Source organism: Pongo abelii, chromosome 22 (assembly GCF_028885655.2).
Source record: "Pongo abelii isolate AG06213 chromosome 22, NHGRI_mPonAbe1-v2.0_pri, whole genome shotgun sequence".
In the NCBI taxonomy this organism is placed as follows: domain Eukaryota; kingdom Metazoa; phylum Chordata; class Mammalia; order Primates; family Hominidae; genus Pongo; species Pongo abelii.
In genome coordinates this window covers 57068383-57085148 of record NC_072007.2, presented here as the reverse complement: position 1 = coordinate 57085148, position 16766 = coordinate 57068383, and the positions used below count along the sequence as shown (strand labels likewise).

The window sequence follows — 16766 nt, the reverse complement described above, 5'->3', positions numbered from 1 at the left end:
GCCTCCCGAGTAGCTGGGACTACAGGCACACGCCACCATGTCCAGCTAATTTTTGTATTTTTTTGGTAGATAGTATCTCGCTATGTTGCCCAGGGTGGTCTTGAACTCCTGAGCTCAAGGAATCATCCCACCTCAGCCTCTCAAAGTGTTGGGATTACAGAGGTAAGCCACTGCACCCAGCCTATATTTCAATAAAATTTAATAAAAATCAAAACAATACAAAAAAAAATTACGGACATGTATCTACTGATGTGGAAGTTTTTTCACAACATTGAGAAAAACTTACAAAGCAATGCATATAGTATGATCCTGTAATTACAAAAAATAACATATATGCATAAAACAGGATACACAACGACATTCACTCATTTAAAAATATTTATTGAGCATATGCGATGCAGCAACACATAATTTATTTGGAAGACGTCTACACAACTGTACTATCCCATGCAGAGTCCCATCGCGTACATCGCCACCTTAGCTCGCACACTGAGCCAGGGCAGTGTTCCCTACACGCCACTGGCACAGCCCTGTGCAATCCTACGTCCCACACGAGTGGATGAGCGACAGCAGTAAGGGCACCACTAACACAGGAGGCGGGGACAGTCACTGTCACAGGGTACACGGGCTGATATGCGTGCGTCCTAGGAGTGTAGACCTAGACCTAGCTTAGGAACATGGAGCTCCGACCTAGCCACGGGTCGGCACTGTGGGCACCACGGGTGAACACCTGGAAACACAGCCTACTTCTAGAGGGCAGACACCGGGCAGCGGGGGTGGCCACAGCAGCTCCTGCCGAGCCCAAGCGTGTTTGTCTGTGAAGGACCCTGACATCACCTGCCAGGCTAGGGAGGGGTCAGTGTGGAGTGAATGTTCACCGACTTTCGCAGGAGTGTGCAGAAGCCAGGTGCAACTTGGTTTGCTTGTGTTCATCACCCCTCAAGATATGCACACTGCTTTCCAAATAAAGCATCAACTGTCATCTCCAGATGGGGAAGACTTTTTCTCCAACCTGAAGAAGATAAATGACAACAGGTCAATCAGATGATAAATCATTTGATTAACCTACTACATTTCCTAATGGTTTAATATTGGACAAGAGAACAGTATTCAGGTGCAGAATTTTTTTTAAATGACAAACTTTTAACAAAAACTTACCACAAAGCAAAGCACAAAACAAATACAAAAAATGAAAGAAAACCATTTATTTTTATTTTCTTTGCCACATTAATCCTGAGTCCAAAGAAGAACATTCCATTTTCAGCAGCCTCTGAGACAGGAAGCCCGAGTGAGCTAGGCGAGCTACACATGAATTCACACACGGATCCAAACGCTGCCAGTCAGAACACGCATCACGGATGACACACCTAGACTAACTGCTGCCTGGGAAGCCACGGAGGCCTGTGTAAAGGGAGCCCCAAGGCACAGCTCAGGCTTCTGTCCATCTGGGGGCCCCTCTGGACATGGCACGAGGGGCCTCAGGCTGATGTGGGTCTCTGCTCTCCCTCACTTACCGTGTCACCTGAGGAAATGACTTCCCTTCCAGAGCCCTCCACTTCCTGTGCTGTCAGACGGGAAATGAAGCCAATAACAACAGGTGCTTTCTGTGTGAGGATTAAATCACTCCTGCACAAAAGGCGTGGACCCCAGTGTGGGCCAGCATCTGCCATCACTACCACCACCCAGGCCTGTCTCCCTGAGGACCGGCACCCACAGGACAGAATCTTACAACTACGTATCTTACTTTTTGAGATGTGGGGTCTTGTCTGGAAGTGACAGCCCAGCTCAGAGCCACAGACATGTGCCTTCTCCACACTGGGTTTCTCTGCAACACAACTGAACCTGTGACCACGTCTCCCGTATGGACAGGGACTGGGTCGTCCATCATAAACAGCGTCTGCTTCCAGTGTGTGGTGCTGCAAGACAGGGGTGCATGTGACCTGGAGGCTGAGCTAGGGCAGTCTCCACATGGCCCTCGGGGCGCTGACTCAGGCTTGCACTGGCTCTCGCCCCCAACAGCACCCACACAGCCGGCAGTCCACCCTGAGGGCCTGGGGACACAAAGCTTGGCTTTTCAGGCTAACTCAGGGAACATATACACCCCCAGCCCTGTGATCTAAAGGGACTCTATGGGATACACTGGGATCGAAGTTACGCTGGTGAGACAGATCCTGCCAATGCCAAACACAAGGCTGCTCCTGAGACCAGATTCCAGGAGGTGTGGACGGCTCACCCTGGGTGGCCCAAAGGATGCGGGAGCTCAGGGGACACACAGCTGCACTAAAGGTCTCGTGTGATGTCGACTCCCCGGCCCGCCAGGAGGACGGCTGTGCACCCCCTTCCTGCACCCTTGCCTAAGCTGCAGAGGCTGGTGATCTAGCTCCTGCTGTTAAACTGTGGTGTACACAGACAGAATCAGGTCTAAGGAGTCGCTTCTGTGAAGGTTACAAGGTGAGGACAACTGTCACATTTGGGGGGAAATAGTACAACACTAGGATTCTGCACTGGGTTGCGTTGGAAACGTCTCTAAGTTCTTCAGGCTCTGTCTTCCCTCAAACTCCCACTGTCCACGGTGGGGCCAGCAGTGAAGTGGGGGTCTCCTCACGTCTCCAGTTTTTCCCTGACTCTGGTCACACCCCTCACCCCAGCCTGTGCCCCAGGTCACTGCCCCCTCCACGCCCCCAGACTCGGGGATGGGTATAACCGGCCTCCAAGCTGCCCACCTCCACCCGGTGACAGCACTGGAGGGGGCACCACAGGACTCATGTGATGGGGACCACATGCCAGGCCAGGCCATCAACCCCGCACCTCTGCGACCTCCCTGGAGCCGGGGTTCCCTCGCGGGGCCACCACGCTGGGGAGTCAGTGGGGCAGGTGCCAGAGCGGGGTAGTCAACCCCACCCAAAGGGAAGGCCTGCAGGGCCCCAAAGGCAGCTCCACCGCCACACATGCCCAGGGTGCTGGCGGGGAAATGTGTCCCAAAAAACGAGGGCCTCCAAAAGCGTCAGGTGAACCCCGACGTCCTGTGGAGGCGCTTTGGGTCAGACCATGAAGAGCTGTGGGTGTTCCTCGAGGGGTGGAAGACAGGGAGCTCCTTCCGTTGGGGCTGTTGTGCGGGGGAAGCCTCAGGCTGGGCCCAGAGTGGTGGCGAGATCCGGAAGGGAGCACACAGGCTGCGGTGTCTACACCACCCCTGTGCCCGCATGCGCGCCGCCCCCACCCCACCGCCCGCACCCCCACGTGCCCCACCTCCCCCACGACCGCCACGCCGCGTCCCACCCCCTCCTGCGCGCCCCATCCCCGCACCCCGCCTACTCCCCTGCCCCGCATCTCCGCGCCCCGCCCCATCCTCCACGCCCCCCACCCCGCACCCCCGTGCCCGCGCCCCGCACACTCACGGGTGGAAGGGCCCGGTGCTGAGCACCTGCGGCGGCTGCCCCTCCTGCAGGCTCTGGAAGTGGACGCTAAACCAGGCCGTGAAGCCGTGCAGGGTCCCCGCCTTTCTGATGTCGAAGCGCAGCTCGCCCCTCAGGGTCTGGGTCAAGCAGATGACAAGGCACGCGTGGGCACCGCGTGGCACCGCAGGGCCCGGGTTGGGGCGGCCCGCTCCGCGCGCCCCGCGCAGACGCTGAATGCGTCAGGAACCAAAGAACAGCCCCCCACCCTGGGGAAACCACCCCCAAAACCCGCATCGTGAGTTCAGAGGCTTCAGTCAGAAACGTTTCAAGCATCTGAGCTTCTTGCGCCCAATTTTCCGCCCCAGATTCCTGCGGCATCTTTTCGGCGCTCAGCTCTTCAAGTTAGGGAGTTGGAGAGCTCCAGGCTGGGCCTTTCCACAGCAGAACGAACTAAAAACCAAAGCACGCCCGCGCCACCACGCCCGCCCATCTCCGGACGCGGCGCCAACTGGGGTGCCAGGCAGGGCGGGGGCGCCGGGAAACCGCCCAGAGCCCACGAGCGCCACCGCGCGGCCACAGACAGGGATTCACGGAGGGAATTCTAACAATCCTGTCATGAAGAGCGGCTAAAAACACCTGAAAAAAACTGTAATGCAAATACCATAATGAAACGGAATATAATTTATTTGATTTTGAAGATGCTGAGAATATTAAACATAAATCTAAAATGAAGACGCTGGAGACATTTATAAAGAAAATGATGCACAATATGAAAGAATCAAAATAGAACGTAAAAAAAAAAGACCGGAAAAAATCAGTAGCAAACGTTTTATAAATTCACTTATTTGTATAATAAAATAATTAGTTATTCACTCACACCCCCAGCACTCACTGAAGGTTTATGATAAGCCAGGCTCTGGTCTGAGTGTTTCGTGGTCACTGATTATCGAATATAAGGAGCAACTCATCTTTTTCTCACCTCTAGATCAGAAATTTGCACGGTTCTCATGTCCAACTGCAATATAGTGCACGGTTCAGAGAGACAGTCTTCTGGTTTCAAAATGTGGTTATACTTGGGCTTTGAAAAAAACTCCTTAATTGCTAAAGATCTAGGGGAAAAGGTCAAAGCGACTGTTGAGAGTCATTGCAAACATCTTAGGCTTCAAAACACACGCGTGGGACCGCAATGAGTGCTTTCCCTTCTGTGTCACCAGGATGCTAAGCCACTATCTGGGGCCGTGGAACCCCAGAGCAGCCCTCAGGCCTCCAGAGGCCCTGGGTGCCTCCCGCTCTGAGAGGACCCAGACTCTACCCAGGCATCCAGAAACTTCCTGAGCCAGACCTGGAGGCATTAAGGAGCCTGCCAGTCACTGGGCGCTTCCCTGTGAGGTCTCATTCATGGGATCTGAGCACACGGAAACCAATGCTCACCCCTCATAACCCAGAGGACAAGGGGAGTTGCAGCGTGTCTTGCCTAGTTTTAGAATGTATTTGATTTCAAAGTATCTTTTTGGATTTTCTATTAACAGTAAATGAACGCGGTATTCCTGCTGTAGATTACTCTATAATAAACGAAAGGAACTAGAAGGGCTGAGGTGGCCTGAGTGAGTCTGAGTTTCAGGAGACATACTTGCTCTGTTGCTACACAAATTCAACACAGAAACAGACACTAGATGCCGCATGACCCCTGCATGTCACCGTTTGCCAACCCCCATCACTGGTTGTACTAGGCTTGTAAGTCACCTATTATTTACCACAGAAATGTTTTCAAAAATAAGCAAAGCAGTAACTTCTGAAACAGCAAATAAAAGTGAATGTTTTAATAAATATTCCACTATATTTACATATTTATATTTCTGATAAAAAAATTACGAATTTAAAAATTGGAAACTATGGACAAGTATAAAGAAAAGCTTAAATTCCCCATATGCCTGTCTTAGCATTGTGATATGCTTATTTTTATCCCACAGACATATTTATAAATTTATTTATGCAAGCAAACATCCATTCTGTATACACAGTTTATTCTGCCAAGCTTTACTGTTTCTTAAACCCTTTCTAAATATCATTACATATCCCTAAAAACCTATGGTTTCTTTTTTAACAGATGCACAGCAGTGCTCCACCAGATGGATATACAGCAATTCAATCACGTTCCTCTGGACGGCCATTGGCTTCCAGTGCCGGGAGGAACACTCAGGTGGGAGGCTCTGGCAGTGACTGGGGTGGGCGGCCTGATGCCAACCTCCAAGGCCCCGGCAGCCACACCTCCGTGCCACTGCCAGGCAAGCCCGGGCTACTATTTTAATTTACTCTTTGCTTGTCTGATAGGGAAAACAGCATGTATTTTAATTTGCATTTTAACTACTAACAACATTATAATTTTTCATATATTTATTGGTAATTTTATTTATTTTTTGCGGTTTGCCTGTTCACATGATTGGGCTGCAATTCCATCTCGCTAGTCATCTCTTTCTAATTGATTCCAAGACCTGTCAGCATGTGATTTCTCTAATTACTTGTTTGCTTTTACAATCGTGTTTTTGCTGATTTCTGCCACATAGACTGCCAGATTCTATCTAGCCCAGGGTCCATTCCATCCATTGTTGCTGCTCATTTCTCCACCTAAGATGGTGCACACAGGCCCCCATGGATGTCTGTCGTTGACGGTGATTCCATGCAGAATTAAGTTTTCACGTATGGTGTGAGAGAACAAGGGCTAATCAACTGCTCCAGAATAATTTGCTGACTTGGCCCTCACTCCCTCCTGATCGTAATGCCACCTTTTTCACATATGAGAATTTTTGTTCCTTGCATTCTACCCTGCTCTGCCCATCTGTCTTTTCTTGTTACAGCAGCTACTGCTTTAATTACTCCAACGCTACAAGATTGTCCTATCTGGGTGCACAGTTGTTACAGCAGCTACTGCTTTAATTACTCCAACGCTACAAGATTGTCCTATCTGGGTGCACAGTTCTTGTTACAGCACCTACTGCTTTAATTACTCCAACGCTACAAGATCGTCCTATCTGGGTGCACAGTTCTTGTTACAGCACCTACTGCTTTAATTACTCCAACGCTACAAGATTGTCCTATCTGGGTGCACACTTGTTACAGCACCTACTGCTTTAATTACTCCAACGCTACAAGATTGTCCTATCTGGGTGCACAGTTCTTATTATAGCACCTACTGCTTTAATTACTCCAACGCTACAAGATTGTCCTATCTGGGTGCACAGTTCTTGTTACAGCACCTACTGCTTTAATTACTCCAACGCTACAAGATTGTCCTATCTGGGTGCACACTTGTTACAGCACCTACTGCTTTAATTACTCCAACGCTACAAGATTGTCCTATCTGGGTGCACAGTTCTTGTTATAGCACCTACTGCTTTAATTACTCCAACGCTACAAGATTGTCCTATCTGGGTGCACAGTTGTTACAGCACCTACTGCTTTAATTACTCCAACGCTACAAGATTGTCCTATCTGGGTGCACAGTTGTTACAGCAGCTACTGCTTTAATTACTCCAATGCTACAAGATTGTCCTATCTGGGTGCACAGTTCTTGTTACAGCACCTACTGCTTTAATTACTCCAACGCTACAAGATTGTCCTATCTGGGTGCACAGTTCTTGTTATAGCACCATACTGCTCTAATTACTCCAGTGCTACAACAGATTGTCCTATCTGGGTGCACAGGTACCCTCATTCATCCAACCGTCGTATGGGATCTCCCAGGGCCTTGGCCCACCTGCAGACTGTGGACCAGGAGGCCCCACAAGACGGTGCCAGTCCCAGCTGTGGACACTTACTTCAGAGCGCTGAGGTTGAACTCGTACGCGTTGTCCCAGAAGAGCACCTTGCTACGATAATCCTTATCAGCACTGCAGGGCACAAGGTGCAACGCAGCCATGGTGGGCCAAATGACCCCATCCTCCTTCAGCCAGGCATCCCGGGCATACAGGATGGACTCGATCATGAACTCAAACTGCATAGGAATGAAAGACACACAGGAGACACATCACAGGCCCTGTGGCTACACAGGCCTCTCACCACCACATTCGTAACACTAGTCTGAGAGTTCTACAGTTTTAGCCTCAAGAATATTCCTGCCTAGGCCAGTGTACCATGCAAGAGAACATCTCGAGGGTTTATTTTATGTCCACACGTAATGGTCACTGATGCATCTCACAGCCTGGGTTTAAGTCACATAATTTCCCATTAGAACTATGAACTGGAGCAGAGCTAAAAGCAAGGACAAATCTTCACTTTTGGCCCATCTCAGTCACAGAAGAGCTCATAGCTACCAGATTTTGAAAGAACCCTGAAGTGTTGCAGGGTCCCAACTGTTACATAAAATATATTTGGTCTGTAGCATTCTCAGAATTTTCACAACCCTTTAAGTGGACTGAAATCACTGCTTAAGAAACCAAAAGCCACGCAGGCATGCCCTGGCCATTCACGTGGTCCTTTGGTCCACCTTGCATCCCTCAGAAGGTCCCAAGTCAAGGGAAGCACATCACATCTATGACTGAGGAAGTGGGGACCCAATGCCCTCAAAGGCCAGGCTTTCTGTCTGAACCAGAACTTGCTTCAAACACAGAAAGGAGTAGAGGGAGCACCAGCGAGGTGGGGCCAAGGCCTGTGGCCCTTGCAAGCCACCTGGGGAGCCTGCGCTTCATCCTGTAGTTGATGAGAAACAACAGAAGTGTTTTGCTTCCTTAAATAATCTCAAGCTGCTTTTATTATAGAATACATGTTTTGTATGGAAAATGTAGAAAACTTAGAAAAGCTTAAACAAAAATAAAAATCACATATTAACCCAATACCCAGAAGGAACCACTGTTATCACTCTGCAGTTTACCGTCAAGTATTTTTCTACACACGCACACAAAAAATATATACATCTTATTTTTCAATCTTATTTTTTCAGTTATATAGTGAAACAGCTTTTTTGGTGTACAGCCTATGAACTTTAGCGCTTGTGTGGATTTTGTCCTCACAACCACAGCCAGCATACACACAGATCTGCCACCCAAAACACTCTTTACCCTGTTCTCTGGTGGTCATGCCCTCCCCGGCCCCAGCCTCTCAAGCCACCGATCTGGTCTCCATCCCCATGGTCTTGTGTCTTTTTGAGAATATCGTATAAATGGAACCAAACAGTACATAACCTTTCAAGACAAGTTTCTTTCACTCACTGTACCGTTTCTGGGGTTCGTCCAAATTACCTGTTTCAATAACTGGCTCCTCTTCACTGCTCAGTGGTATTCTGTTGTGTGGACGTACCAGTTTATCCTTAAAGATTATCCAGATGAAGGACACTTGGGTTGTTTCCAGGTGTTTTTTGCAATTATAAAGAGAGCTAGTATAATCATTCACGTACAGGTTTTTGTGTGAACACAGCTTGCATATCTCTGGGTTGAACATACAGGAGAGGGACTCCTGGGCATAAGGTGAGAGCACACACAAGTCTATAAGAAAGCACCCACCTGTTTCCACAGTGGCATGTTCCCTCCAGCAATGCACGACTTTCAGCTGTTCCTCATCCTCGATGGCATTTGGTATTACTATCAGATTTTCTTTTTATTTTAGTCATTTTTCAATGGGTGTAAGTGATATCTCACTGTGGCTTTAATGTGCATTTCCCTGATGGCTATGTTGAACATCTTTTCATGTGTGTATCTGATATCTGTATATCCACTTTGGTAGAGTGTCTGTTCAAGTATTTTGCCCATTTTCAATTGGTTTGTTTTCTTCCTGTTGAGCTTTGAGATTTCTCTGTATATTCAGAACACACACTGGATATATTCTTTGCAATATTTTCTCCTAATCTTAGCTTGTCTTTTTTATTCTGTTAGCATCATCCCTTTGCAGAGCAGTCATTTTAGTTTTGATGAAATTCAATTAATCAACATTTTCTGTTACGGATCATGCTTTTACAGTAAAAACTCTTTGCCCAAGTCCAGGTGATGAAGATTTTCTATGATTTTTTTCAAGAAGCTTTATAGTTTTATATTTCACACACTTAGATCTATGATCGATTTTAAGTTCAGCTGTGTATGAGATGTGAGGTTGAGGTGTTGTTTTTTAGATATGGATGACAACTATTCCAGTAACATTTGCTGAAAAGACTGTCTTTTCTCCATTAAATTGATTTTTGTAACTTTGTTAAAAAAATCAATTGACCATATTTGTAGAAATCTATCTCTCGTCTCCATTCCATTGACTTACATGTCTGTCCTTTCACCAATACCACATTGTCCTGAATATTGTAGCTTTAAAATCAAGTAGTATAGTTCCTCCAACTTTACTCTTCTTTTTAAAAATTGTATCAGTTACTGTAGTTCTCTTACTCCATTTTTGTGTTGCCAAAAAGGAATATCTGAGGCTGGGTAATTTACAAAGAAACGAGGTTTATTTGGCTCATGATTCTGCTGGTTGGGAAAGTTCAGGATTGGGCATCCAGTGAGGGCTTCAGGCTGCTTCCCCTCACAGCGGAAGGCAAAGGGGAGCTGGCACGTGCAGAGAACACAGGGTGAGAGCAGAGGCAAGTGGGCATGCCAGACTCTTTTTCACAACCAGCTCTTGTTGGGACCTGAGCTAGAACTCACTTATCTACCCACGAGGAAGGGCATTCATCTATTCATGAGGGATCCACACCCATGACCCAAACACCTCCCACTAGGCCCCACCTCCCAACACCACCACACTGAGGATCAAATTGCAACATGAGATTTGGTGGGGACAAACCATAGCACTAGTTCCTTTACATTCCATATACATTTCATAATGAGCTTGTCTATAAGAACAAATCCTGCTTGGATTCTAATTGGAATTTTATTAAGTCTACAGATCTATTTAAAAAGAACATACATCTTTACTAGGTTGAGCCTTCTTATCTCTCCATTTATTTAGGTTTTCTGGGATTTCTTTCATTATCATCTCATCATTTTCAGCGTCCAGATCACGTTTTGTTAGATTTCTAAGCCTTTCATATTTTTGAAGCTACTGTAAATGATATTCTTTAATTTCTAATTGTACATTGCTAAGATATAAAAATGACTTCTGTATGATGACCTTGCACTCTGTGATCTTGTTAAACTCACTTACTAGTTTTAGGAAATTTTCTCATAGATTCCTTAGGATTTTCTGTAGGTTTTTTTTGTAGATGTCCTATGTCCTGTTAAATTTCCTTCCATTTCTAGTTTGCTGAGAATTTTATCATGAACTGATGTTGAATTTTGTCAATTTTTTTCTGTATTGATATAATCATGATTTTTCTTCTTCAGACTGATAATATGGTAGATTACACTGATTGATTTTCAAATATTGAACCAGCCTTGCATTCCAAGGATAGTTTCTTTTTTTGTTATGGTGTATTATTATTCCTTTTATATCCTGCTGATTTAAATTTGCTAATGTTTTCTTGAGGATTTTTACATTTATGTTCATGAGGGTTATTGGTCTGTAGGTTTCATATTTTGTGTTAACATTGGTTTTGGTATTAGGGCAATGCTTTCCTCATATAATGAGTAAGTGTTCCCTCTTCTTTTCTGAAAGTTGTTTAGAATTGGAGTTTTTTCTTCATTAAATATGTTGATAGAATTCACCAGTGAAATCATTTAGGCTAGAGATTTGCCTTTCAGAAGGTTTTTAAACTATTAATTCAATATCTTTACTAGTTATTGGACCATTCAGGTTATCTATTTCATGTTAGATGAACTGTGATAATTTGCAGTTTTCAAAAGAATTGGTCCATTTCGTGGACCTTCTTTGCTTCTCACTCTATGTACGTACACTCTATGTACGTACATAGAGGGAGAAGAAGGAAAATGATAATTCAATACTGTTTCAGGAATACAGTTGTTCCTTGGTGTCTATGGGGGACTTGTTCCAGGACCCCCATGGATATTCAAATCCTTGGATGCTCAAGTCCCCCATATAAAATAACGTGGTTTTTACATACAGGCTACACACATCCTCCGACAGACTTTAAATCATCTCTAGATTACTTCTACCTAATACAATGTCAGTGTTATGTAAGTAGCTGCTATACTGTATTGGTGTGTTATTTGTATTGATGTTTATTGTTGTATTGTTATTTTTATTTTCAGATATTTTCAATACATGTAGGTTGTATCTACAGATGTGGAGCCCACAGATACTTCACTGTACTTCAAATTCTTGTCTTCTTCACCAATCGATTGCTACTACGTCTTTGTTCCAGAGTCCTCAAATAGATTCTCCCTGTCTACTCTCCAGGATTTATAGCTGCATTCAGTGGGAGAGATGAAAGGAGTGTGCCTTCTCCATCTTACCTGGAATTGAAGCTAGGTTACCACTATGTCTAATTTTTAAACACAAAATTGGAATCATACTGTACATACTCTTTGTACTTTTTTTAAAAACTAGCAACATGTCACCAACTTTTTCCAAAGACTGTTAAAAATCTTTCTAAAACGTAATTTTTAATGATCATATGTATTGCTACAATTCTGTTTCCAATTTTCTCCCCATTTTAAATGGTGCTGCCATGAACATTTTTTAACATAAATTTCTGTACAAATTTGATTATTTCCTTAGGATAATTTCATCAAAAAAATTTGGTGCCCGGTCTCTGGGTCCAGCTGCTGGGAAGGAGGACACTCTGCAGTCTCAGCACCCACCAGCTCCTCCTCTTCCTCTTCCCCTGAGGTGAATGTGCCCTCAGAAGTGCAAGCTGCTGATTAACTATGCTGCATTTTTTATGACGTGAAAGTTAGGAAATGCTCCACACCAAAAAAAAAAAATCAAGAAAAGAAAAAAGGCTGTCATTTTTTGTCCCAGTGCAGACAAAGTGCATTGTTGTAGAAGGAGGTGAAGAGACCTCGGTTGGAGATGTCTAAGTGTAGCCATAAGCGGTCCTTCAAGCATGTGGTGGCAATGTTTCCTGAAAAAGATGTCTCTGTACTTTGTACGAGGCAAGCTTTAAAACCAAGGAATCCAGAAGAGTTGATGGTTTTGTGTGTGTGCGTGTGGGCACCAGAACTAGCACCTCTGAAAAGTAAAATGATCTACATGAGCTCCAGGGAATGCAACCAAAAAGAAATATCAAGGCATAAAACATGAACGTCAAGCAAAGGGACCAGAAGTCCTCCCTTAGGCCTGTCCCACTGGGAAGTCAGGCAGCCTTGGTTGTGGCCTCTGCAGGGTGCCCTGTGTAGATCATCCTTCAGTGCCACAAACTGAAAGTGCCTGTGTGTTTACTCTTATCCTCTTGTTGTGTAAATAAGGCAAATACATTTAGGCCAGAGTCTTGCTGAGGGGGAGCTGTCCCATCATCTATACTACACATTCTATAAATATGTGCAAACAGCCTTAAATAAATCCAAAGTCTAAAATTTTATTGGTGTGAAATTAAATTCTTACTGGCCACGTGCCTGTTTTCATGAGCTGACTTATAAAGATTTTTGTTAAGCTCAGGATTTGTGATAATACAGTCCATAAAACAGTACAAGGCTGTGTGAAGAGAATTATTACATCTTTGTTAACCTCAGCAGTTACTTTGTTTCTTTTGCTTAGAAAATTGGTCATAATGTGGTTGTAATTTTGGTCCAAATTCTTTATTCTTCCTTGAGCTACAGAGAATAACGGAATATAATATGTCCTCATCACATGTTGACAGCACAAATACACTAACAACGGTAAGACTGAGTCTGGCAGTCTTTTAATTCTACCAAATGTGTAACGGAGACCCTCAGTGACCTTGCAAAGCGTCCTGAAATCCAGGAGGCAGCCCCTGTGAAGACTGCTGAGTGTGCAACCTGCTTCTCGGAAATCGTGGTGTGGCCTCAGGAGAACAAGCAAGATCCTGTAACAACTAATGATAACGCAAATTAGGGCTCCATTGTCACCTGCTTTGTTAACAAAAATGATTAAATGGTCTGTTGACAATCTAGAACACCTGTGGTATCTTTACTTGCGTCTCCTTCAGAACTTTGCTGCTTCTGGAAGAACAAAAAAATTTTAATGCTCTTTGACTTATTCTGCCCTATTTTCCTTCAAAAGGCTTTACCAATTTACACTGCCAAAAAAAGGGCATGGTGGTGCACATTTCCCCACAACCTCAGCACGAGGAGCATCAGATATTAGAGGATCGCTCAGCCAACTTCCCAGGTCAAAACTATTAAAGTTACTTTCAAATTGTTGGTGGCATTTAACAATGTTCAAGCTTCTGGCCTCTGGCATTTCTCTGCCTTTCTGGTCCCTGCTCACCTTCCATAAGGTTACCTTTATCTTATGCTTTTCTTATTGCAACCCTTTACGTCATGCAATTCTTTAGCTGCAATTCTTTAGTTGCATTTACCATTTAATAATTTTTAGCTGTGCTAATGTATGAAGCGGAATTTTTTGTCAAATATTTTATTTGACAGCTTCATTATGAACTTGGTTCTTAGAAAGACCTTTCCCATCCTAACAATAAACTTGTAGCAATTTTTTTATGTTTCCTCCTTTTCTTAAATATTTAACTCTTGAGCCCATCTGAGGTTTATTTTAGCAGACGGTGTGAAGAAGGGCCTCTTTTCTCCAAATCAGTCGTTCCAGCACCATCTCTGAACAACTACATGCCCTTGCTGCACCGACTGAAAGCTGCCCCTCCTGTGCTAAACGCACACGCACTCTTCTCTGTCTTCAGACTTTTACGACATGTCAGCGTCAGAGTAGGGAGATGGGCCAGGAGAGATGAAGGCCTGAGGGCTGAGGGGCTCTGAGAACAGACAGACAGCAGGCCAGGGGGACATGAAGAGGGCCAGACGCACAGGTGCAGGGGAGAATGCAGCAGCTCAGGAGAGGGGCAGCCTGGGGATGGAAAGTGAAGGTGGGTGCAGCTGCACCAACGACTCCCAAATTCACACCCTCCCTCCCTCAAAGCCTACCAACCCTATGCCCCAACAACTATCGCCATAGGAACTCTCGCAGCCCCGTCTGCCCTGTCCTGGGCCTCCTTGGCCTGAGTAATGATGGTGGTGGTCCCTCAGTCTCCCTGGGGGGGAGTCTGAAGTCGGAACTGCCTCAAGCCCTCACCTGCAAAGCTCTGCCTTCCCCCTCCACTGCCTGCACTGGAGAAAACCACCACATGGTCCTGTCTGACTTGCCCCAGCACTCCTCCAAATGTCCTGCTCAGGGTGGCCCCTCCAGGCCATCACCCACTGAGACCCCAGGCCATGTCCCCACTGCCCAATCAATAGCTGGCCCTGCACATCGGATGGGCATCCTATGTTCAAGACCCACACATATGTCCACCCTCCCCAGGGCCCTCCCTACCCCGGCCCCCAGCCAGTCCCGGTGGCCCACTCCCTGCGGCTCAGGGCTAGGAGGCACCGTCCTGCTCATGCCAGGCCCCCATCGGCACATCCTGCCTGCTGGCCCTGCTCTGCATCCCCACACCTGCCCCATGCCAAGCCCTGGCTCCTGCATCTTGACAGTAAAGCCACAGTCAGTCCTGGAAGTCTGTGCACCTCCCACACAGAGGGGCCTCCCCTCACACAGGCTGTCCCAGGCCTCTCTGCATGCTGGGGCTGGACCACAGCCAGTCCCTAGCCTCCAGTCCCGGCCACACATACCCAGGGGCCTCCAAAACACAGCCCACCTCTTACTCCATCACTCACATACCAGTGGCACTCCCTTCGGTGCCCAGGATGTGGCACAAAGTCCTCAGACACACAGTTCCCTACATCTGGCCTCTGCCTCCCTGATGCAACACAGTCTGGCCAATGCGGCCACTGAGCAGCCCTGGAACACAGCAACATGGTAAACACAGTGGCTACTCCTCTCCCCTCCCTCTGCCCCGCGTCCCTCTCCTCTCCCCTCCCTCTGCCCCGCGTCCCTCTCCTCTCCCCTCCCTCTGCCCCGCGTCCCTCTCCTCTCCCCTCCCTCTGCCCCGCGTCCCTCTCCTCTCCCCTCCCTCTGCCCCGCGTCCCTCTCCTCTCCCCTCCCTCTGCCCCGCGTCCCTCTCCTCTCCCCTCCCTCTGCCCCGCGTCCCTCTCCTCTCCCCTCCCTCTGCCCCGCGTCCCTCTCCTCTCCCCTCCCTCTGCCCCGCGTCCCTCTCCTCTCCCCTCCCTCTGCCCCGCGTCCCTCTCCTCTCCCCTCCCTCTGCCCCGCGTCCCTCTCCTCTCCCCTCCCTCTGCCCCGCGTCCCTCTCCTCTCCCCTCCCTCTGCCCCGCGTCCCTCTCCTCTCCCCTCCCTCTGCCCCGCGTCCCTCTCCTCTCCCCTCCCTCTGCCCCGCGTCCCTCTCCTCTCCCCTCCCTCTGCCCCGCGTCCCTCTCCTCTCCCCTCCCTCTGCCCCGCGTCCCTCTCCTCTCCCCTCCCTCTGCCCCGCGTCCCTCTCCTCTCCCCTCCCTCTGCCCCGCGTTCCTCTCCTCTCCCCTCCCTCTGCCCCGCGTTCCTCTCCTCTCCCCTCCCTCTGCCCCGCGTTCCTCCTGTGTCCCTCTCACCCAACCCAGGGCACAGCCGGACACTCCAGCAGCCAGGCTTCCCCATATCGCTGCCCACACAACCTTGGCCTCACCACAGCCTCACTCCTCCTCCGTCCTCTTTTTGTCCCCGTGGCCGGGGCACCAGCTGTCAACAGATACTTACTGAATGGGTGCTGCTGTTCGGGGACAAAGGTGAATGCCCCTTCGGGGGGTAGGAGTGGAGCCCGTTTCTCCTGTGTGTCATCTTATGGCTCCACAGATGTTATTAATAAGCCAAGTCACAGCATGGACATTGAGTCTATTTACATTTATCTTCTGACAACAAAATTTCAACAGGACTAAAGGCCCAATGCCATCTGTTACCAGGGGAAACCGTTTCCTGGGAAGCAGCAGCCATACTCCACACTCCTTCACCCAGACCCCATCTTTCTGGGTCTCTACACTGAGACAAAGTTTCAGGTTGGGATGCTCAACTACAATGTCCTGTGTCCCAGGATGCTGAGCCCAGGAAGACAGCGCCAGGCAGACAGCATCCAGCCACACTCCCGTCAACTTCCCTCCAAGCAGACAGCGTTTGTGCAGGGCATATTCGCAAGCAACCGGAAAACAGTCCACTTCCACCCACATGTGAAACTCAGGGTGAGCAACCCAGGACAGGACAGGCATATGCTGGCCCTACAGATGCCCAAGTGGCGTCACAGCATCACTGGCGCCACTCTAAGGCGAGGAGACCCTGGCCAGGGATGAAGGCCCTACTGGCATTAAAGAAACAGCCTTACCTGTTAGGCACAGGATTTTTACAGATCCCTGAGGAGAACACAGTTCATGTAAATCACTCATGAAAATGTTACATGAACTTTGACTTAAATTTCTCATAAAGGCGTTTTTTAAATCAGGTGAAAATTCA

The 16766-nt window shown here is 47.6% G+C and overlaps 1 protein-coding gene across 15 annotated transcripts in view; it reads right to left on the bottom strand.

The window, feature by feature from the left end:
- Nucleotides 1-360: 360 nt before the first annotated feature.
- Nucleotides 361-16766, bottom strand: part of PRMT2 (protein arginine methyltransferase 2) — a 31693-nt gene continuing 15287 nt past the window's right edge. For 3 of the 15 annotated variants that reach the window (XM_054542404.2, XM_054542406.2, XM_054542405.2), the window contains 6 exons: nucleotides 7214-7389; nucleotides 4378-4507; nucleotides 3399-3535; nucleotides 1745-1916; nucleotides 1515-1604; nucleotides 1196-1401 (listed from right to left, as the gene is read on the bottom strand). In XM_054542404.2, coding sequence (XP_054398379.2) covers nucleotides 1315-1401; nucleotides 1515-1604; nucleotides 1745-1916; nucleotides 3399-3535; nucleotides 4378-4507; nucleotides 7214-7389 — 792 coding nt within the window. In that variant the 3' untranslated portion in view covers nucleotides 1196-1314. 15 annotated transcript variants of the gene reach the window in all.